The sequence below is a fragment of the Zosterops lateralis genome (genome assembly GCF_965231275.1).
Source record: "Zosterops lateralis genome assembly, chromosome: 30".
Taxonomy (NCBI): Eukaryota; Metazoa; Chordata; class Aves; order Passeriformes; family Zosteropidae; genus Zosterops; species Zosterops lateralis.
Genome location: NC_139790.1, coordinates 643,373 through 665,200, shown reverse-complemented (window position 1 = coordinate 665,200; position 21,828 = coordinate 643,373). Strand labels below are relative to the sequence as shown.

At 58.9% G+C, this 21,828-nt stretch overlaps 3 protein-coding genes across 4 annotated transcripts; 1 reads left to right on the top strand and 2 right to left on the bottom strand.

Annotated features, from left to right (window-relative positions):
- Nucleotides 1-4,388: 4,388 nt before the first annotated feature.
- NODAL (nodal growth differentiation factor) lies at nucleotides 4,389-6,849 on the bottom strand (the record flags this gene model as incomplete). The annotated part of the gene is made up of 4 exons (XM_083880392.1): nucleotides 4,389-4,541; nucleotides 4,904-5,345; nucleotides 5,619-5,952; nucleotides 6,525-6,849. The coding sequence occupies 4 exons, from the start codon at nucleotides 6,847-6,849 to the stop codon at nucleotides 4,389-4,391; spliced, it is 1,254 nt and encodes a 417-aa protein (XP_083736518.1).
- A 1,890-nt stretch (nucleotides 6,850-8,739) lies between these two features.
- Nucleotides 8,740-16,114, top strand: ASH2L (ASH2 like, histone lysine methyltransferase complex subunit). 2 transcript variants are annotated; one of them, XM_083880432.1, is made up of 15 exons: nucleotides 8,746-8,873; nucleotides 9,516-9,604; nucleotides 9,896-9,990; nucleotides 10,072-10,167; nucleotides 10,397-10,492; nucleotides 10,672-10,747; nucleotides 11,260-11,277; nucleotides 12,522-12,615; nucleotides 13,289-13,506; nucleotides 13,657-13,824; nucleotides 13,907-14,100; nucleotides 14,438-14,530; nucleotides 14,653-14,751; nucleotides 15,063-15,122; nucleotides 15,550-16,114. In XM_083880432.1, exons 1-15 carry the CDS (start codon nucleotides 8,755-8,757, stop codon nucleotides 15,655-15,657), a joined length of 1,623 nt encoding a protein of 540 aa, XP_083736558.1. In that variant the 5' UTR covers nucleotides 8,746-8,754; the 3' UTR covers nucleotides 15,658-16,114. The 2 variants fall into 2 exon arrangements, with proteins under 2 accessions (XP_083736559.1, XP_083736558.1); XM_083880433.1 differs by lacking the exon at nucleotides 11,260-11,277 and having other exon boundaries at nucleotides 8,740-8,873.
- STAR (steroidogenic acute regulatory protein) lies at nucleotides 16,083-19,317 on the bottom strand. The gene is made up of 7 exons (XM_083880434.1): nucleotides 19,171-19,317; nucleotides 18,422-18,535; nucleotides 18,097-18,224; nucleotides 17,857-18,015; nucleotides 17,267-17,451; nucleotides 16,994-17,087; nucleotides 16,083-16,907 (listed from the first exon to the last, which is right to left on the bottom strand). The coding sequence occupies exons 1-7, from the start codon at nucleotides 19,232-19,234 to the stop codon at nucleotides 16,809-16,811; spliced, it is 843 nt and encodes a 280-aa protein (XP_083736560.1). The 5' UTR covers nucleotides 19,235-19,317; the 3' UTR covers nucleotides 16,083-16,808.
- Nucleotides 19,318-21,828: the final 2,511 nt, after the last annotated feature.

Sequence of the window (21,828 nt, the reverse complement as noted above, 5' to 3'; positions counted from 1 at the left end):
GAGGAGAATCCATGTGGGGCACAGCCTGAAACTTCAGACTTCCCAAACCACAAGAAGTGTCTGTGCAAATCGGGTTGGGTAGATAGCATTTAAATATCTGCTAATGAAGCTCCGTGGTGACATTATGATATGCAAACCCTCAATAATGAATAACAGAACAAAGCAATTGCTGCAGATAAAGCTGCATTTCTCCAAGATAAGATTTAAGGGTTTCTCTGAAACCTTAATGGGAACAAATCCAAATTTATTGCCCTCAGGTGTGACTTTATCAGTCTCAGTGAGGTTCTGGGGATGGTTTAGAGAGGAGCTGCTGCAGCTGGGACTGACATTTTTCTGTGCTAAACTGCCAGTTTTGGTTTAGAATTGCACTGCTGGACTGTGGTGCAGCTGCAGTTTTTGGTTTAGGAAAACTTCCTCTGTTGATGGTGATTTCCCCAAAGTTCCCCTGGTTTGGGGAGGACTGAAATAGCCACAACAGGCTGGGCAGGGTGTCAGGTATTGGCTGCCTGGTTTTTGGGGGTCTGGTTTTTGGGGGATGTCAGGTATTGGCTGCCTGGTTTTTTTTGGGGGGGTCAGGTATTGATTTACTGGTTTTTAGGGGTGTCAGGTATTGGCTGCCTGGTTTTTGGGGGTGTCAGGTATTGGCTGCCTGGTTTTTTTTGGGGGGGTCAGGTATTTGCTGCCTGGTTTTTGGGGATCTGGTTTTTGGGGGGTCAGGTATTGGCTGCCTGGTTTTTTGGGGGGTCAGGTATTGGCTGCCTGGTTTTTGGGGATCTGGTTTTTGGGGGTGTCAGGTGTTGACTGCCTGTTTTTTGGGGGGTGTCAGGTATTGGCTGCCTGGTTTTTGGGGGGTCAGGTATTCCAGGTAATGCCCCTCAGTGCCATCCCCTCCCACCTGCAGCAGAGGTAACCCGTGCTGCTGGAGGTGTTAAGTGCTCCCTCTGTGTCCCCGCGGCTTTGCATCGGTATCTGCCGCTTATGCAGATCCGCATCAAAGCACCAGGTGCCTCCGACCCCGAGAATTCAGAGGGGAAGGAGGAAACCCTGCGAAACACCTGGCCAGGTGTGACACGGGGTCCTGCTGGGCTCTCGGTGCAGGGCCCCGGGGCCATGGGCACAGCAGGGCCTCGTGGGGGACAGAGGGAGCCCTGAGCACAGCACTGGGGTGATGTGACACCCACTGACATCTGCTCCAGTGCAATTTGTCCTAAACCTTTTCACCCGTGGTGGGGGGACCAAGTGGTCTCAGCATCCCATTGCTCTGCTCCTTCACCCTTCCCTGCCTTCCCTCACACCCGCAGCTGCTGCTCCCCTCAGCCAGGCAGTTTTACATCCATCTCTTGCATGTTTACATTCGTGTTTGCAGCTCTCTGAGCTTTGCCCGAGCCTTGCAGGAGCAGCTCAGCGTTCCCAGGGCACATCTCTGCTCCCCCAGGGTCTGCTCCTCACCCAACACTTGCACTCCCAGGCCGAGGAGATGCTTTTTGCAGGGGCTGAGCACAACTGGGCTCAGTGGGAGGGAATGAGGCAGTCGTGGGTGGCTGAGGCACAGCTGGGATGCTCCGGGGAGGTCCGGGGACAAGTTGGTTTTGTCGCTGCATTTCCCATCCCAGCCCCTTTTTGTCTCGAGCAGGAGGAGCAGCACAGCCGGGGTGTCCTGCCCTGCCCCACATCTCTGTGTCCTGCTCGTGTCCCTGTGTCCTGCCCCACATCTCTGTGTCCTGTCCCACATCTCTGTGTCCTGCCCCACATCTCTGTCCTGCCCCACATCTCTGTGTCCTGCCCCACATCTCTGTGTCCTGCTCTGTGTCCCTGTGTCCTGCCCCACATCTGTATCCTGTCCCACATCCCTGTGTCCTCTCCCACATCTGTGTGTCCTGTCCCACATCTGTGTCCTGCCCCACATCTCTGTGTCCTGCCCCACATCTGAGTCCTGCCCCACATCTCCGTGTCCCCGTGTCCCCGTGTCCCAGGACAAACGCCACCTGCCCGCCCCAGCTCATCCCTTAACGCACCATTTGTACAAATCTCACCCTGGGCTCTGTTTGTTCTCACTTTTCCCCTTTCAGGTGTCCAAAGCGATCTGTGCCCGCAGCCCCCCCAGGCCGGGCCAGGGCAGGGACCCCCCGGCTCCCCCAGCCCAGCCCTGGGGTGCTGGAGGGTCCTGGGCAGGACTGTTCTGTCCCCAGTTTATTGTCCGGCGTGTCGGGTCCCCCTGTCCCCAGGAGACAGAGATGGGGCAGGAGCGGGGCCAGAGCTGTCCCTGCCCAGTCCAGGTCCCCCCTCACATCCCGAGCCCGGCAGAGCCCGGCCCAGCAGCAGAGCCTCGCCTAAACCCGACTTTATTGTCATTGCCCGCACTTTGATGTTTTCCTTCCAGCCCTGGAATCCCCGGCCTTTATTTTCCCACCCTGCTCTTCCCAGGGAAGGGCTGTGCTGCCTCCCCCGGCCCCGGCAGGACTTTTGAACCCTCTGCTGGATTCCAGGCGGGGGTGATGGAGGGGCAGAGATGGCAGAGATAGAAACCCCCGGCGGGGCTCGGGGGGCTGGGGGGCCGGGGGGGGGCGCTGGGGGAATAAATCCTCCCGCTTTGTGAGCAGGAATAGCAAAACTGTGGAGAATTGAGGCAAAATAATGTGATTTTCCATCAGGCAGCGCACAGATGTGCAGGTCCCGCTCTGCCTCCCGCCGGGGCTCAGCCCTGACAGCTCCTGCAAATGACCCTCTAATGACGGGCCGGGCCAGTGTCGGAGCTGTCGGAGATGTGACGGCCCGGGGAGCTCTGCCCCGCCGGGGAGCACCAGACGCGCTTTGTTTACCCGCCGCCGGGATGTGGATTGGGATAATCAGCCGGGCCGGGATGTGGATCGGGGCTGCTGCGCCCAGGAGGGGCTGGAGGGGAGGGGAGGGGTGGCCTTGTCCTGTCCCGGCCCGAGCAGCCACCGGGGCCACCCGCTGCTTGGGGTCCTGCCTGTCCCCTCTGCGGCCTGGGGGCACCGGGGGGTCCCCACGAGTGTGGAGAGTGTGTCCTGTCCTCTCCTGTCCTGTCCCCACGAGTGTGTCCCGTCCTGTCCCGTCACTGCCCTCCCCGGGAGGACACGGACACCAGGACACAGTGACCAGGACATGGACACCGGGATATGGTCACCAGGACACGGTCACCAGGACACGGTCACCAGGACACAGTGACCAGGACACAGTGACCAGGACATGGTCACCAGGACAGGGTCACCAGGACAGGGTCACCAGGACACGGTGACCAGGACACAGACACCAAGACAGGGTCACCAGGACAGGGTCACCAGGACAGGGTCACCCCGGGGCACTCAGGACCCCTGGGCATCCCCCCCAGCCCCGTCACTGCCCCGGATGGGGGTGACCCAAAGGAGTTCCCTGACCCACAAGGGTCAGAATCCACTGCTGGGACAGGGCACGGCCCTTCCCTGATCTCCCGGGGGTAAATAAAGGAGGAAAATCCCTTCAGCCTCCCCTGCCACGGCTGCAGGTGTGTCCCTTGTTCTCGAGCAACTCCTCATAAGGGTGGGAACAGCTTTGGAGCATCTTTTGCACCGTTGTTGGGACCCCCTTGCTCTGGTGGTTTCAGGAGGAGCCAGAGCCCACCTGGCCTGGGCACAGGCTGCAGCCAGAGCAGGGAGGAGCTCAGAGACATCTGGGGACCATCAACAGCAAAAATCAGCAGAACCCAATGAGCGTGTTTAATATATATAATTTATTCATGAATTGTGCAGCTGTGACCTTTTCTCTACCACCCCAACCAGCGAGGGGGAAAAGGCCTGAGCAGAGCTCTGGTTACTTGTTTGTAACAGCCCACCTGGATCTGCCAGCTGGGGCTCTGGACATCGGGCAATACATTCACTTGTCTGAGCTGTAATAGAAATCTGATCGCTTTAATAGTAATATAAAATAGAATCCTTAGGGGAAATGCCTGAATAACAGGGGAGGTAGAAAATCCCAGTGGTGTGGATGCTCAGCATGGCCAGACACTGGAGTTGCAGGGCCCTGGTGACTCCCCTGGCTGGGAAATGCAGCGTTGCCTGGGCCGTGTCCTGGCAGGGAGTGACTCTTCTGTGCCCCAGTCCTGCCCTTGGCTCCTGCCTCTGTCCAGGCACCCACCGCCCCAGAGCTGCCCCTGGTGCCCCAGGGAGGTGCCTGGTGGCCTTTCCCAGCTGGAGCCTGGATCCAGCCAGGCCCTGTGGCCGTGCAGGGCTGCAGAACTGCCGGGCTCTCCCTGGGTCCAGCCGTGCCAACCCACAGTGTGTGCGGCCTCAGGGACACCCCGGTCCCTGCAGGGCTCCTGGGGTGGGTGGCCGGTCCTTGGGGCACCTTCGGGCAGAGATTTGCACCTTCCTGGCCGGCGCAGGGCGGCCTCAGTTGCAGCCACACTCCTCCACGATCATGTCCTCGTGGTGCCGGGCCACCACCTCGCCCCGCTCGTAGTAGAGCATGGACAGGGGGCTCATCCTCACCGGGGAGCACGACGGGCACGGCACCAGCTCGGGCTTGTAGAGCTGCAGCAAACTCTGTGGGAGACACGGGGAGGGGAGAACGGGCCCTGGGGATGGGCTGGGATGGGCAGGGCAGGGCAGGGCAGGGCAGGGCAGGGCAGGGCAGGGCAGGGCAGGGCAGGGCAGGGAAGGGCAGGGAAGGGAAGGGAAGGGAAGGGAAGGGAAGGGAAGGGAAGGGAAGGGAAGGGAAGGGAAGGGAAGGGAAGGGAAGGGAAGGGAAGGGAAGGGAAGGGAAGGGAAGGGAAGGGAAGGGAAGGGAAGGGAAGGGCAGAACGTGCCCCTGGGGCAGAGCAGGGCAGGGCAGGATGGGGCAGGGCAGGGATGGGAAGGGCAGGGCAGGGGTTTTGGGGCGATGCAGGGCCAGCAGCCCCCCTCACCTGTATGTAGGCGTGGTTGGTGGGTTTGAAGCTCTCGTCCACGGGCGAGGGGCACAGCCCCTCACAGCGATAGGCGTTGTACTTCTTGGGGTAAACGATCCAGCTGCCCCAGCCCGTCTGCTCAAAGTCCACCATCATGTCCACCCTCCTGCACAGGGCCCGGCCCCGCTCCCTCCTGGCTGCAGCATCGCTGGCTTTGATCCTTTGCCTCTCCATCCTGTTCCTGCGGTGCCGCCGCGTCCCCGCCCGGGGGGAGCCGCTCTCCCGCATGATGTACTTGGAGCTCTCGGCCGTCCTGATGAGGCTGTGCTCTCCGGGGGATTTATCCTTGGAGAAGACGAGCAGCAGCGCCGTGTCCGCCACGTCCTGGGGCAGGGCTGGGTCCCTGTGGTCAGTGTGTCCAGGGACAGGAGTGGCCGGAGTGAGTGACCCCCTGAGCTCCCTGTGGTCAGTGTGTCCAGGGCCGGGGGTGGCCGGAGTGAGTGACCCCCCGAGCCCCCTGTGGTCAGTGTGTCCAGGGCCGGGGGTGGCCGCAGTGAGTGACCCCCCGAGCCCCCTGTGGTCAGTGTGTCCAGGGCCGGGGGTGGCCGGAGTGAGTGACCCCCTGAGCCCCCTGTGGTCAGTGTGTCCAGGGACAGGAGTGGCCGGAGTGAGTGACCCCCTGAGCCCCCTGTGGTCAGTGTGTCCAGGGACAGGAGTGGCCGCAGTGAGTGACCCCCCGAGCCCCCAGTGTCCCCTCCCCGCGGGGCTCTGCTGCTCAGAGAGCACGGCCTGGTGCAGCCAGGAGCGCAGCAGGTTGGTCACCTCGAAGACCCTCCAGGAGCTGTGGGGGGCGGCAAACCCGCCGGCCACGGTGCCCAGGAGGAGCTGGCGGGTGCAGGAACCCCCTCCCCGGCACCGCTGCCCGTGGAAAAGGTCCAGGGACACGCTGTGGGGCCCGGGCGGGCCGGGCAGGCGGACACGGAGCTGCGCCAGCCTCACCTCCTGCCGCCCCGACAGAGAGGACATGTCGAAGGAAAGAGCCCAGCGGGAGCCGTTCTGCAGGGAGCCTGGAGGGGAAAGGGACAGTGAGGGGACGTGGGGACAGCGGTGACACAGCTCAGGGGGACTGGCCCTGCCTGGGGCCGGGAAATGTCCCTGCCCGGGGGGCTGAGGGGCGGGAGAGAGACCGGGATCCACCTGGGAGCGGCGAGAGCCTCGGCAGGGCTGGGACAGCGGGGACCCCCCCAGGGACAGCGGGGACCCCCCCCAGGGACAGCGGGGATCCCCCCAGGGGGGCTGGGACAGCGGGGATCCTGCCCGGGGACAGCGGGGATCCCCCCCAGGGACAGCGGGGATTCCCCGAGGGGGCCCGGGACAGTGCAGGGCCCGGGGATGGGGCTGGCGGCAGGACGGGGACAGTGGGGACAGTGACAGTGACAGTCCCGGGAACAGGGACAGGGCTGATCCCGGGGACAGTGGGGACAGTGGCAGCCCCGGGGAGAGGGACAGGGCTGGTCTCAGGGACAGGGATGCCCGGGAGCGGTGCCGCCCCCGGGAATAGCGCGGGCCCCGGGACAGGGATGCTCGGGGGACGCTCGGGGGCCGGTCCCGGGTCAGGGATCCCCGCGGCCCCACTCACCGTGCGGGGACAGGCTGAGAGCGGCGGAGGCGGCGGCGCGGAGCGGGGCGGGGGGGGCGCGGAGCAGCTGCAGCATCAGCGGGGGACAGCGCGGGGGGGCCCAGGGCAGGGACCGGGGGGACGCTCCGCTCGGGGCCCGGGTCGGTGCCCGGGTCGGTGCCCGGGGGGATGCTCCGGTCGGTGCCCCGGTCCGTGCCCAGGTGGGTGCCCAGGTGGGAGCCCCGGCCCGTGCCCAGGTGGGAGCCCCGGCCCCGGCACAGCCCAGGCGCAGCAGGGCCAGCGCGCAGAGCGCCAGGGCGGGCAGGGGGCTGAGCAGGACCCGCATCTCTGCCCGGGCCACCCGCAGCCGCTCTATTTGTACCGCGGCCCCAGCGCCGCCCCGGGGCCCCCTCCCCTGAGCCCCCTCCCCTGAGCCCCCTCCCCTGAGCCCCCTCCCCTGGAGCCCCCTCCCCTCCTCTCCCCGTCCCTCTCCCACTCCTCCGTCTCTATCTCTGCCCTCCCTCCCCTCGAGCCCCATCCACCCCCCGGCCGCCCCTCCCCATTTCCATTCCCATTCCCCTCGCCCCCCGCCCTGCTCCTTCTCCCTCTCGCCTTCTCCGCATCCTTCCCCCGCCGCCTCCCGCCTTATCCATCATCCCATCGCTCCATCCCTGCTCATCCCTGCATTCCTCCGCTTCTTCTCTTCCTCCCCGTCTGTCTCTCCCTCCATCCCTGTTGGGTTTGTCCCCCCCCATCCCTCTCTCTGCCCCTCGGTGCCCCTGGCTGGGCTTGGGGGGCCACCCCCGCCCTGTGCGGGGACACTGCTGTCCCCAGACCCCGCACGGCCCGGGACTGCTGGGGACGAGTCACCCAGCCCAGTCAGTCCTGCCCTGTCCCCTGGAGAAGGGAGCAGGGCCTGGGGCACCCGCGGACCCCAATCTCCCTGGGGTGGGGGTGCCAATGGGGGTCCCCAATCTCCCTGTGGGGTACCCCAATCTCCCTGGGATGGGGGTGCCAATGGGGGTCCCCAATCTCCCTGTGGGGTACCCCAATCTCCCTGGGATGGGGGTGTCAATGGGGTCCCCAATCCCCCTGGGGTGGGGGTGCCAATGGGGGTCCCAATGGGGGGCCCCAAATCCCCCTGGGATGGGGGTGCCAATGGGGGTCCCCAGTCTCCCCGGGGTGGGGGTGCCAATGGGGGTCCCCAATCCCCCTGGGGTGGGGGTGCCAATGGGGGTCCCCAATCTCCCCGGGGTGGGGGTGTCAATGGGGGTCTCCCCCCCGCCCGCCTCCCAGGGAGGTGACACTCGTCCTTCCCGGGTACAAAACGCGCTCAGTCCTCCCTCCCGCGGGGCACCGGGAACGTGGTACCCGCTCCCGGTTTATTCCCCCGCCCCCAGCCCCGCGCCTCGCGCCCAGCCGGTGGTGGCGATGTGACGTCACGGCCGTGCAGAATGACGTCACTCCTCCCCGCTCCGCGTTCCCGGCGGCCGCCGCCAGGGGGCGCTCTCTGCCCCCCCCGCCCCTTTCCCGCGCTGAAGTCTCGCGAGAGCCGCGCGGTTCTCGCGGGAAGGCGCGAACATGGCGGCGGCAGCGGCGGCCGAGGGCGCCGAGCCCCCCCGGAGCCGCCCCCGGCCCCGGAGCCCCCGGCCCCGCCAGAGCCGCCCGCCACCGACACCGACACCGGGTATGTCCTTCCCTGGGCGGGCCTGCGGGACCCCCGCGCTCCCCGTGCCGCGGAAGTCCGCGGGACCCGGCCCCGTTACCATGGGAACGGGGATGGGGGTCCGGGCCCTGCCCGGGGCATTCCCGGGGGAATCGGGGAGTTCCCGGTCCCGGCCCTGTTCCCGGCCGTGCCCCCGCGGCGGGGGCTCCGCTCTGACCCCTCTGTGCCCGCAGGGGGGACGCGGCCGTGGCCGAAGGCGGCGCGGGCCCGGAGAGCGAGGCCGCCCAGGGGAAGGAGCCGGCGGTGAGTGCGGGGCACCGAGGGGGGCTCGGCCCGGAGGGGGAAAATCGCTTAGCGCCAGCCTCGGGTCCTTAAAGGATTCTTTTGGGAGTTAAACCTCCACCCGCGTGGCTCATCCTCAGGAGCACAAAACAGCTCCACACCTGTGGATTAGGGGACAGGATTTATTCCCTGTAAAATCCCACGGTGGCAGATTCCTGCCCAAAGCTGCTGTTTGCCCCGGGCAGTGTTTGATTGCCGGCTGTTCTCCGGTTCCAGGACGCTGCCGGGGACGGCGCCGAGCCCATGGACGTGCAGGGCGGCTCGGGGGACGAGGAGAACGCGCGGCAGCTCGGCGAGATCGAGCTGCAGTGCGGCATCTGCACCAAGTGGTTCACGGCTGACACCTTCGGCATCGACACCACGTACGGCAGGGCTCGGGGGAGAGGGGAGGGAGTGCAGTCCGAGCTCCCAAGGACCCGTCCGTGTCCTTGAGCACTTTGGGAGCTGGTTTGTTGTGTAAATAAGGCTTTGGCCGTGATAAAAGCAGCCCCGTGAAATACCACTGAGCCTGTGGGATGTTTGTGGGTTTAGGGAGGGAAGGAATTAGTGGGTTTTAAACTTGGAATAAGTAGTTTCTTAACCCGGTGTAGTAAAGAATAATTAATTTTCTTTCACTCCAAGAAGTACATTGAGGGGCTGGAGTGTGTTCTGAGAAGGGAATAGAGCTGGGGAAGGGTCTGGAGCCCCGGGAGGGGCTGAGGGAGCTGGAAGGGGCTGAGCCTGGAGAAAAGGAGGCTCAGGGGGGACCTTGTGGCTCTGCACAAGTCCCTGCCAGGAGGGGACAGCCAGGGGGGTCAGGATCTGCTCCCAGGGAACAGGGACAGGACAAGGGGAGGTGTCCAAGGAGCCACTGGAGGTGACACTCAGCACTCTGGGCTGGGGACAAGGTGGGGATCAGGATTCAAAGGCCTCAGAGGTCCTTTCCAGCCTCAAAGACTCTGGGATTCTTTATCCTGATGCAATAATTACACTGTTCCCAGCCCTAACAAAGCTGCTTTATCCAGGTCCTGCCTGCCCTTCATGACCAACTACAGTTTCCACTGCAACGTGTGCCACCACAGTGGGAACACCTACTTCCTGAGGAAACAAGCAAGTGAGTCTGGGAAAAGCCCCTTGGGAGGTGTTTTGTGTAAAATCACCCTGGAGGGTTGGTTTAGTCTGAAGTCAGAGGGTGGGCTCTGCTGAGACTTATGAAAAATAACCCAAAATCCTGTATTTACACCCATGTGTGGCTTCTAAAAATGTTTTGCTACTAATTTCTGAAGGTGGTTTAACTGTTTCAGGGAGGGCTGAGGACAGAATTTGGGAGGTTTTGCAGTTTCCCAGGGTGGTCGCTGTGTACAGAAGTGTCTGATCTTCCCACCTGGGCTGTTCTGTCTCTCAGATCTGAAGGAGATGTGCCTTAGTGCTCTGGCCAACCTGACGTGGCAGTCGAGGACGCAGGACGAGCACCCCAAAACCATGTTCTCCAAGGATAAGGTTTGGCTGCTCGGGTCTGGGCTCACCCCAGTGCTGGTGTCAGCCAGGAGGAGCTCACACAGATGTTTCCTGTTCCCACAGGATATTATCCCGTTTATTGATAAATACTGGGAGTGTATGACCACACGGCAGAGGCCTGGGAAAATGACTTGGCCCAATAATATTGTCAAAACCATGGTGAGTATTGAGGGCGAATCTGTGGAAGAATTCCCACAGATTTTGGGTTTCTGGCATCTCTGAGGGCTGGGCCTGGAGCTGCAGGGTGAAGATGCTGATGTTTCTTAAGCAGCTGATGTAACACATTAATATTAATTAACTTAACATATTAATAGGAACTACTTGGATTTAAACACTTGTTAATGAATTTATGATTTTATCCTGTGTAATTAAACCTCCTCTGTTTCAGTGTAAAGAAAGAGACGTGTTCCTGGTGAAGGAGCATCCAGACCCAGGCAGTAAAGACCCAGAAGAAGATTATCCCAAATTTGGGCTTCTGGACCAGGTGTGTGATGGGGGACAGGAGGAAGGTGGGGGGTCCCTCTAGTCCCTTCCTGTGAGCCAAGGGGCAGATCTGTGCTGTGCCAGCAGTGGGAGGGAGCCCCCAAACCTGCAGTGCCCTGCTCAGGCTCAGAGAGTTCCCTTTGGCCCAGCCTGTACAGCAGATTGTTTGGTCTCCTGCAGGATCTTGCCAATATTGGCCCAGCCTACGACAACCAGAAGCAGAACAGCGCCGTGTCCACCAGTGGGAGCTTAAATGGCAAGTCCTTTGCTCAGGAGGGGTTTGGGCGTTTGGGGCTGAGCTGCATCTCCCACTCCTCTGTGCAGTTAAACTGTCTGTGAGCTGAGCTTGTGCCCAGAACAGTTTCACTGTGCCTTTTTATAGAAAGATTAACTTTGTATTTTGGGAAGGTTCAGCCCTTTCTTTGCTGTGACCAGATAAATCGAGGTGCTCGCTGAAAGCTGAGCTTGTCACTTTGCTCCTGGAATGGTTTTAAATTATCCCCTTGAGTTATTCAGATTTCCTGTTCCCCACCTTGCTGAGGGTACTCAGGGCAGCCTTGCTGCAGTAAATGAACTGTTAATGAGTTCATTAATATTAATAATCTTTATTAAACACACCCCAGCAGTACAGACAGGAGGTATTTGGGTCTTTTTAAAGCAGGTTATAGAAATCTCAGGTGTGTTGTTTCCTCCATGTCATGCACTGGTTGTTTTTTATTTCATTTCTGGGAGACTGATGAACATGTGGTGCCACTTCTGTTCTTGCAGGTGGAGCCTCTCTGGGAGGTGAATATTTACCTTTCAGCTTCTAAAACTTAAGTATTGCTGTTTGCAAAGCTTTTCTTGCTCGATTCTCTTAGAAGCTCAAGTCAATCAGACATGAAAGCGTGCCCTGACGTGATTGCAGTTGGACCTCAACACAAACCAGCAATTCCATTCTTCAATCTCAGTAGTTTAGCAGCTTTTAATTGCCATATTCTGCCCTGCTTGACTTGGTTTAAAAGTTTTGGTTTATTTATTTTACATTTATGTTTATTTTTGATCTGTATCAATTGGTTTGGGCAAGTAATTGTTGACAAACTGGAGAGGCTGAATGTCTGCACTGAAATCAGCTGGATCAGGTCATGTTTGTGCAGAATATGGCGTTCCCTGGATGGTTTGGATCCCTTACGCTGTAAGGGAATGCTGCTAGTGGAGGAGCTGACTGGATTTTTAGTTACCACACTAATGTGGTTTGTGGAGGTGTTTATCTACAGTACATGAAATATCCACAGTTTTCCTTACAAATCAGCAGCGATATTTTTGGAAACGGCAGGATGATAAAATGCATGTGTGATTTAATTTATTAAAACATGCTGATACTAGTTTGATTAAATTTGACATACAGCTTTTCCTAACCTACAGCTTTATAACTGAGTGCTGAGTTCAAACTGATTTGCTGCTCAATCACAGAACTGATTTCAGTAGTGCTGAAGACAAACACCTCTTGCTTTTCGTTTTCCCTCAACTTAGGTTTATTTTATTTTGTAGATGGAGACTGAACATTGAGTGCTTTTTGCTGGTTGGTGTCAGTGTCCCTCCAGCACAGGGTCACTGGGTTGGTGCCTGTGCTGTGGGGTGGGTTTCTGCTGCTTCTGCAGAAATAGATTTGGGCTGTGACTGGAATCCCCAATAATAATAATAATAATAACAATAACAGTAATAATAATAATAATAATAATAATAATGTGCCTGAAGTGGATCCCAGTGCCGCTGCCTGTAAATCTTCTGATGACAGAAAAAGCTTCTCAAAGCTCAGATTGAGCTCCTTTTGCTGCTCAATCTCCTTCAGCTCCCGCTCCAAATCCAGACACCTGAAAAGCTGCCCAGAAGCCACACGAAGGTTGTGGATTTTGCTGTGCTGGTTCCCAGTGATGTCTGGGTCACATTACCTGTGGACAAAGGCACCGAGCCCACGGTTTTGGTGTGGCTGCTGTGCCCCTGTCCCCGGGCTCCCCTGTGGCAGGGCAGTGACAGGCTCTGTGTCACAGGGGGGATGGCGGCCGGCGGCAGCGGGAAGGGCCGCGGGGCCAAGCGCAAACAGCAGGACGGGGGGACCACGGGCACGGCCAAGAAAACACGGAGGTGAGGGCAGGGCTGCCCTGGGGGTGGGCACGGGGTGGGGACGGGGTGGGCACGGGGTGGGGACGGGGTGGGCACAGAGGTGAGGGCAGGGCTGCCATGGGGGTGGGCACAGGGTGGGGACAGGGTGGGCACAGAGGTGAGGGCAGGGCTGCCATGGGGGTGGGCATGGGAGTGGGTATGGGAGTGGGCACGGGGTGGGCACAGTGGTCAACACAGTGGTGGACATGGGTGGGCACAAGGATGGGTACAGGGGTCAACACGGGTGAACATGGGTGGACACAGGGATGGGCACAGGGTGGACATGGGTGGGCACAGGGATGAGTGTGGGGATGGGCACAGGGATGGACACTGGTGGGCCCAGGGGTTGACACAGGGGTGGACATGGGTGGACACAGGTGGGTGCAGGAATGGGTACCAGTTAGGGACAATGCCCTAAGCTGCCTCCCAGCTGTCTCTGCCCTGGGTGGGTATCTAGGGGTCACTCCAGAGCCCTGTGACATCACTGATGATGTCATGGATGACTAATATAAACTATTTGCAGTGGATGACAGCACTCATTTCCCACAAACACCAGTGTGCAGCCCCTGAGTGCAGGGAGGGCTCTGCAGGTGGCTGCCCTGGGGTGACAGGTGGCAGCCCCTGGTGACACCAGCCTGGGATTCCTGTGTTGCAGTGACCCGCTGTTCTCAGCTCAGCGCCTGCCCCCCCACGGGTACCCCCTGGAGCACCCCTTCAACAAGGACGGCTATCGCTACATCCTGGCCGAGCCTGACCCCCACGCCCCCGACCCTGAGAAGCTGGAGCTGGACTGTTGGGCAGGAAAACCAATCCCTGGGGATCTCTACAGAGCCTGCCTGTATGAACGAGTCCTGCTGGCGCTGCACGACCGAGGTACAGGGCTGTGTTTCATTACAGAGGTAACCTCTCATTGTTACCAGTCAGGTGTTTGAGGTGCCACTGCTCTCAGAGGTGCAGAGGTTAAAAAATCCACATCACCACATCAAAAATCACAAGTAGGTGCTCGTGTGTGCCCCCCTGCAGCTCCCCAGCTGAAGATCTCTGACGACAGGCTGACTGTCATTGGTGAGAAGGGCTACTCCATGGTGAGAGCCTCGCACGGCGTCAGGAAGGGAGCCTGGTACTTCGAGATCTCCATGGACGAGATGCCTCCAGACACAGCTGCCAGATTAGGCTGGTCACAGCCCTTGGGTAAATCATTTCACAGAACATTTCTGAGCAGGTGCTCCTGCTTCCCCTCCCTGTGTTCACCGTGGAGTGTTTATTTCCACAGGGAACCTCCAGGCCCCTCTGGGGTATGACAAGTTCAGCTACTCCTGGCGCAGCAAAAAGGGAACCAAGTTCCACCAGTCCATAGGGAAACACTATTCCTCTGGCTACGGGCAGGGAGACATCCTGGGGTTTTACATCAGCCTTCCAGAGGATACTGAGACGGCCAAATCCCTGCCTGACACCTACAAAGACAAGGTGAGGTGCAAGTTCACTGTTGGATTAAGCGTTGGCAGGTGGAAAACTGGAACAGGAGTTGCTGTGGCCTCACTCGTGCCCCTTCCCATCCTGCCTCTGGGTACCTCCGTGGTTCGTGGGGGAGAGGCCCAAAGTGTTGATCTCAAGAAAGCAAAACACTCCTGGATGGGATTGCCCACATCTCTTTTCACCTTCCCCTCCTGGCTCTGAAATCTCTGAGCTGTGGGAGTCACTCCTCACAGGTACTCTGACACCAGGCACTCCTGGCCCTGAGCAGGGCAGGTGACAGGTGACAGTCCTTTGGGCTCGTCCCTGACGTTGTTTGCTGCTGTTTCAGGCTTTGATCAAATTCAAAAGCTACTTGTACTTTGAAGAGAAGGATTTTGTGGACAAAGCTGAGAAGAGCCTGAAGCAAGCCCCTGGCAGCCAGGTGAGTTTGTTGCTGTCACTTCAGCACGTTCCTGGCCTGAGTGAAAGGGAGCAGGGATTAATCTTGTCAGGATTTCTGTGTCCTGACAACCACCATCAGTGGGAAAACCCTTCCTTTTTCAGATCATATTCTTCAAGAACGGTGTCAGCCAAGGAGTCGCCTTCAAGGACATCTTTGAGGGGGTTTATTTTCCTGCTATTTCTCTCTACAAAGGCTGCACAGTAAGTGAGGGGTCTTTGAAAGGGAATTCCTAAATCCATCAGTTTAAGTAATGCACAGTGTGGGCACTTTGGAGGTGTGAAGAAGGAAAAAAAGGTGAAAAAGGAAAGATGGGAATCATTTTAATGACTCTAAGCAATCTTGCTGTTCACATGGGCAATGAAATTATCAAATTGCTGAAGAAACATCAGCAATCTTTGTTCCTGTGGGCTGGACAGGGTGTGGGGAGGCTCAAGAGCAGGAAGGGATAAGGTTGGAGGACTAAAGAAAATTTCCTGGATTTTTAGATTGAACAAAAATCTATGTTCCACAGGTTTCTATAAACTTCGGGCCATATTTCAAGTATCCACCCAGAGACATCACTTACCATCCTGTAAGTAAAAGTGAAGCTTCTCCCCCTCATTTGAGAGCCCTCATTGTTTAAATCAAAGATGTTTTTTGTCATTCACACCACACCCATACCTGGATAGCATAGCCAGAAGGATTGTGTTGAAAAATGTGTCAGAACAGATGCCCAAATAAATCATTAAATTTTAATTAAATAATAGATGGAATATGTCAGAACAGATATCCAAATAAATCATTAAATTTTAATTAAATAATAGGTGCTGTTACCTTGTTCCTCCTGACAAATTGTTGCCCGTGTTGGCCTCATTTCTCAATAAAGGGGCTGAATTACTGTTCAGGGAAACCCTTGGAATTTCCCTGCTGCCACTGCTGTTTTGAGGAGGGAATCAGCCCTGGGCTGTGAGGTCTCTCCTCGTGCAGGAGTGAAGGAGATGACTGTGCTTCCCCTGCAGATGAGTGACATGGGCTGGGGCGCCGTGGTGGAGCACACCCTGGCCGACGTCCTGTACCACGTGGAGACGGAGGTGGATGGCAGGAGGAGCCCCCCCTGGGAGCCATAACCCCCCAGCCCCCTGGATTTATTGCAGAGGAACATCCATCTCCCTCTCAGTGACCAGCCAAGGAGCCAACAGGGCCAGGCAGGTGCAGCCCTGGCTGGCAGGTGTTGTGTGTGTGTGTCCACACTCCCCACTGCCCCTGCCAGGCAATTTTGGGGTGTTTTCTAGTTTGGAGCCCCCAGTAGCATTAGAGTGTCACTGGCTGGAGAAGGAGGTGTTGAAGAACCTTCTCCTGGGCTGGGACAGGTCAGGGTGTAGCTGGAGCTGCCAGGTGTGGGCCCACCTGTGCTCAGGTGTGTTTGGCTGATGGTGACCAACAGCTCCCAGCCAGGAAGGCTCTGTTGGAATGACAAGGCTGCATGTCAGACTGAAATTTGGGCTTCTGTCCAAACTGTTATTTTTTTTTTCCCCCACAGACTGGAAACCAGTTTTAAAATAAAAGCTTTAACTCTTCTTTTTATTCTTTTGTCTTGTAAATTGTTACAAGTGACATTTAAACTCAAAGTAGCTACACTTGGAGATTTTTAGAGCTGAAGGTCTCCTCTGCCTCCTGCTAATGATCATCACTGCAGAGCTTTGGGTGAATAAATAATTTGACATTTCTTATGTGTTGGTACAGGAAAAAAATAAATTAGAGCTGCTTTGAGGGGGAGAGGAAATAAAATTGTTAAGTAAGTGCTGTGTTTGAGTTTTGGGAGAGTAAAATTTGAAGTTCAGTCAGGCCTGTGTTTGCCTCACTGAGGATGTACCTTCCCAGTCTCCCTAATAACTAATTAGCCCAGGCCTTTAATTGTAGACAGCTCTAATTAAAGCTTTATTTATTCATTGAAAATAATTAAGGAGGGTGGAGTTGGCTGACTTGGGCCAGCACGTGCTCAGTTAAGCAACTGCAGGAATTAAATTTTTGGTCCTGCACTTACACAACAAGCTCCAATAAATAAACGTTTACATTTATCGATCGTAACCGTGCATTAATTAGCAGAGTCTGCTGTTAAAGGCCTCGGCTAATTGACGTGACAAGATGCCATAGTTTGGCCCTGAAGGAAGCCCTGCAGGGGGTGGTCAGCGGGTTGTGGTCAGCGGGTCGTGGTCAGTGGGTTGTGGTCAGCGGGTTGTGGTCAGTGGGTCGTGGTCAGCGGGTCGTGGTCAGCGGGTCACAGCCCCGGCCGGGCCAGGCGCTGCCGGAGGTGTTTGGCAAAGTCCACCTGTGTCTGGGACAGCACCTGGTTGATGATGGTCTTGGGCAGCCACCCCTGGGGAGGAGCAGACACGGCCTGTGAGCAGGAGCTGCCTCCCCCACAGCCCCTGGCCCCCCTCAGCCACCCCCAGCCCCAGGTACCTTGAGGTCGATGCTGAGCAGCCAGGTGAGCCTGGTCTGGGAGGGGCTGCCGGGCAGCGGGCGCAGGACCATGCAGGTGGGACCATTCTCAGCCCTGGAGTGGGGAGAGACCCAGGTCACACCCAAACTTGGACTTCTCACCCTCAAAAAACACACTTTGGAGTTTGGGGGGCTCCTGGTGCCCATAGAAACCCAGCGACTGAGCCCAGAGGAAAACCCTCCTGCCCTGGGGGATCTCCCTCCCTGCACACACAGCACTGCTGGCAGGGGTACCTGATGAAGCCCTCCTGCTCGGGCATGGCCCCGTGCGTGGTGGACATCCCGGCCAGGACACAGGTGGAGCCGCGTCTCCTGGAGCACCGGACGCTCACAAAGTCCCGGGGCCCGACGATGTTCCCGGGGGTGGCTGCTGCCTTTTCATGGGTGATCACCGTGTCCTTCCCAATCTTCTCCAGAATCTGCAGTTTGGATTAAAAGTGTCATTTCAAGTGTTTAGTGCTGGCACAGCCTTTGGTTACCCAACTGTTCACACAGAGGGTCTGACAAAACTTGGTGTTTACAGTGTCAATAATCCCAAAGAGTTGCTCGGCCCCAGGTGCAGAACTGTTTTCAATTCTAAGTGAAAAGTTATTTATTCCCTTTCTGCCTCTCTCATTCCTTGTGCCTTGGGGCTATTTCTTCCCCACATCAGCCCCAATTTCCAGCAGAACTGGAAGGTGCCTTTCCTGCAGAATGAGTCACACAGAAGCTGCTCCAGACTGGCCTCTGCTGCAGCAGCAACACAGGTACTGCAGAAACTCCCCTACAGCTGCAGCAGGAGATGCACAGAGCACAGGCTGACAGGTCTGACACACATCTCCTACCCTGACTTCTTTGACGTTGGGGTTCCAGTCCCCCATCTGCTCCATGTTGTCCACCAGCTCGCTGTACACCGTGTCCAGGGGCTGGTCCACCACCACCTCCAGCCTGAACACCTTCCCCACGTCCGGCAGCACCTTGCTCAGCACTTTATCTCCGTTTCCCTGGGAAGGGGATGGCAGAGTTACCGCCAGAGCTGCTCCCAGGAGGAGCTCTGCAACCAGCACCACGGGCAGGGCACCCACCGCCACCGTCTCTGTCTTCCAGTCGTTCTGGTCCTCGAGGATCCTCAGGGATTTCTGCAGGGCTTCCTCCCCTTGCTTGATGTAAGACATTTCCATCTCACTGAAGGGTTTCTCCTCCAGCCTTGAGCCTGCCAGCACCAGACAAGGGCAGGGCTGAGTGTAGGGACATGTAATGTGCCAGGTGAGCTTTATCCACACCCTGTGCCCAGGGGAGGGGGATTAAACCCACTTCCCACCCTGCCTTTGGTTCAGCAGAAGTACAGCCCACCCCCAGGCAGATTTTTCCCCAGCCCGTGAAGGAACAGACCCCTGAGGTGTCACTTACTGAGCAAGGAGCTTCTCCTGCGCACCTGGTGGATCCAGGAGCTGGGTCCTGGGCTGTGTCTGGCCAGCCTGCTCAGCTCCTGGCTGATGGCCACGGCAGCCTGTCTCCTCAGACCTGGGGGAGAGAGTGTGTCACCCCCTGCACCCCCTGCCCGGGCCTTGCCGTGGGGTTGTCCCCAATTCAAACACAGCACATGGAAAATCCCTGTCTGTCACCAGCACAGCATCTCTGCAGGCACAGCTGGCTGCCATCACTGCCCCGGCACAGCTCGTCCTGAGCAATCCTGGCTTTGGCTCCAGCAGCAGTAAAAACACTGAGGAGCATCGTGCAGTGCCCGGGAAAGGGCAGGGGAATGGAGCACAGGGATACAGAACCATCACAGGCAGAGGGAGAGGGATCCAGGGCTGCCCACAGGGACACGGGACAGCCCCTCGGGCCCAGTGACAGCTCTGGTGGCAAAAACAGCTTCAGGGACAGTAAATCACAGAACCCAACATGCCCCAGAGCGGGGAGAACATCCCCCAGGCCCCAGCCACTGCTCTGAGAGTGAAGAGGATCCTTTCTGGAGCCTGTGACTCAAATTTCCAATATATTTTCTAATATATTTTTTGTCAGAAACTCCCACTCTGCCTGTGACAGTGGGGAGAGAATCCCTGAGCCCTGGGCTCATCCTGCCCTGGGCACAGAGACAGGGGCTGTCCCGGGTCAATCCTGTCCCCGGCACACAGACAGGTCTGTCCCGCACTCACCGGTCATGTTGCGCAGGTGGCGGTAGGAGATGGCAGCGCAGAGCTTGGACGTGGCTGGAAGCATCTCCCTGCGGGGTGGGAGCCGGGGCTGGGCGGTGGCAGTGCTGGTGGCCGGGCTGGTGGCTCTGGTGGCCGCAGTGGTGGCTGTGCTGGTGGTGGCCGCTCTGGTGGCCCCGTGTCCGTCCCCCCGCCCCAGCGCTCTCTGCCCCGGCCCCGCCGTGCCGGGTTTAAGTACCCGGGGCTGAAGGATCCTGCCCCGTCAGCCGGGAGATAAGAGCGTCACTGCGGGCCGGGCCAAGGACAGCCCCGGCCCCCCGAGCATCCCCCGGGCAGCGCCGGCACGGGGCCCGAGCGGCTGGACACGGGAGCGGCTGGACACGGGAGCGGCTGGACACGGGAGCGGCTGGACACGGGGGTGTGCCGGGCACTCCGGGCACTCCGGGCACTCCCAGGGGCAGCGGGGAGGCCACAGAGCCCCTGCCCAGCTCCTGCCGCCATCCCTGGCAGGGACACACAGACCTGGGTCCCACAGCTCGGAGCAGCAGCTGGGACAGGGCAGCACAGAGACACAACAGTCACTGAGGCTGGAAAGGACCCCCGGGGTCATCGAGTCCAATATTTGATGGGGAACAGTGGATAGTGAGGGATAATGAGGGATAATGAGGGATGGCACCATCTCACAGCAAAACCATCCCCAGGCTGAGCCTCTGCAAACTCTGTGCACGAGAACCAGGACAGCCCATGGAACATCCAGTGTTAAACACACTGGGCTGGCAGTGAGGGGCAGCCCGGGCACCCCCCTGTTCCCCAGCCCCGTTATCTGCCCCAGCAGCGATAACGCTCAAGGCTGAAATGACATTTCTGGGATGAATTACGGCCTGGAGAGCAGCACTCCCGGCAACCTGTGAGTTACAGCTGCTTCCTTTGACGTCAGGCCCTGCAGGAGCCTGACCTTCCTCCCCCCTTTGAACAGCCTGGCTGGGGGGGTCACCCCTGACTGCACCACCAGCCCGGCCCAGGGAGCCCTTTGTGTCCCCTTTGTGTCCCCTTTGTGTCCCCCGGCCTGGCCCCAGCTTCCCCCAGGTGATTTGAGTCCAGAATGGCCCTGCTGCTCCCAGGATGATCCCCTCCATTGCCAGGGCTGTCACTGTGGGCCAGAAAACACCTCACTCAGGTCAGGGGTTAGAGGGAGGTGCTGCAGGGACCAGGAGCTGCACTGTCCCTTTGTCCCTTTCCAAACCTGGGACCTCCACAGCCGTGCCCACAGGTGTGATTGATTCCACAGCTCTCCCCATCTCTGGGCTGCTCCCACCTGCTCCCAGCTCCCTGCACTCAATGGGGAGAGCACCCAGGAGGGTTTGGAACCCCTGAGTCACAGCCAGGAGTGTCCAGCCCAAAGCTCACAGGGAGAACTGACAGGTCTGGGGGCTCAGGGACATCAGAGACACCCCAGGATTGTGTCCCCAGCCCTGGAGGAGGGGACAGAGCCCCAGGGAGCCCCAGGCTGTGAACGAGCCTGTGTTATCCCAGATGGAGCAGCACAAGGACTCGGCACAAGGACACGCAGTTGTTTGTGACAAGAACCAAAACAAGCCAGGCAGAGCCGCCCCTCTGGCTCTGGGCTGGAGGGGCAGGAGCCATCTGTGCCCTGGGGGGACACGGGGACAGCCACACTGGGACACAGCCACCCTGGGACAGCCACACTGGGACACAGCCACCCTGGGACAGCCACACTGGGGGTACGGCCACACTGGGCACAGCCACACCGGGGCACAGCCACACTGGGGGACAGCCACACTGGGGACAGCCACACTGGGGGACAGCCACACTGGGGGACAGCCACACTGGGGGACAGCCACAATGGGGACAGCCACACTGGGGCACAGCCACACCGGGACACAGCCACACCGGGGGCACAGCCACACCGGGGACAGCCACACCGGGGGTACGGCCACACTGGGCCACAGCACATCAGGAATTCCTGCAGGTGGAATTGCAAGTGACCCCTCCCCAGAGCAGGACACAGACCCCAAAAAGACACCCAGAACCCTCAGGGGGATCTGGTTAACTGGGACACCTCCAGCCCCCCTGAGCCCCCCACCCCAGGCTCCTGCACAAAGTCACCACACAGCTCCATTTCCATCCACTTAACAGGCCTTGAAGTACAAACATTCACAAATGTACAAAACCAAAATGATGCCTGAGATTCTCCAGGGCCCAAAGGCAGAGGGACCCAAGACTCCTGAGGCTGCCCCAAGCCCCCCACCCTGCCCAGCCAAGCCCCTTCCAGAACATTCCCCTCTCCCAGGCCGTTTCCCAGGGCAGGGGCTGGAGCAGGGGAGGCTCTGGGGGTGACCCTGCCTGTCCCTCCTGCTGCAGCACAGCCAGGGGGGTCCCCCATCCCAAGGCTGGCCCTGGTGCTATTTGGAGAGCACAGAGAAACCACAGCCCCAGTGCCCACAGACACTGTGATAAGATAATGGGCTCGAGAGCAGCAAGAACAGTCCATGTCCTGACCCCCACCAGCTCCTCACACCCCCCAAAGCCCCAGGTGGGAGGGCTGGGACCCCACTCCTGGGGCGGGGCAGCTCTTGCCTCCCCCCAGCCACCACAGGCATCACTGCCCTGATCCTCCTCACCCCAAAACACCCCCCAAAC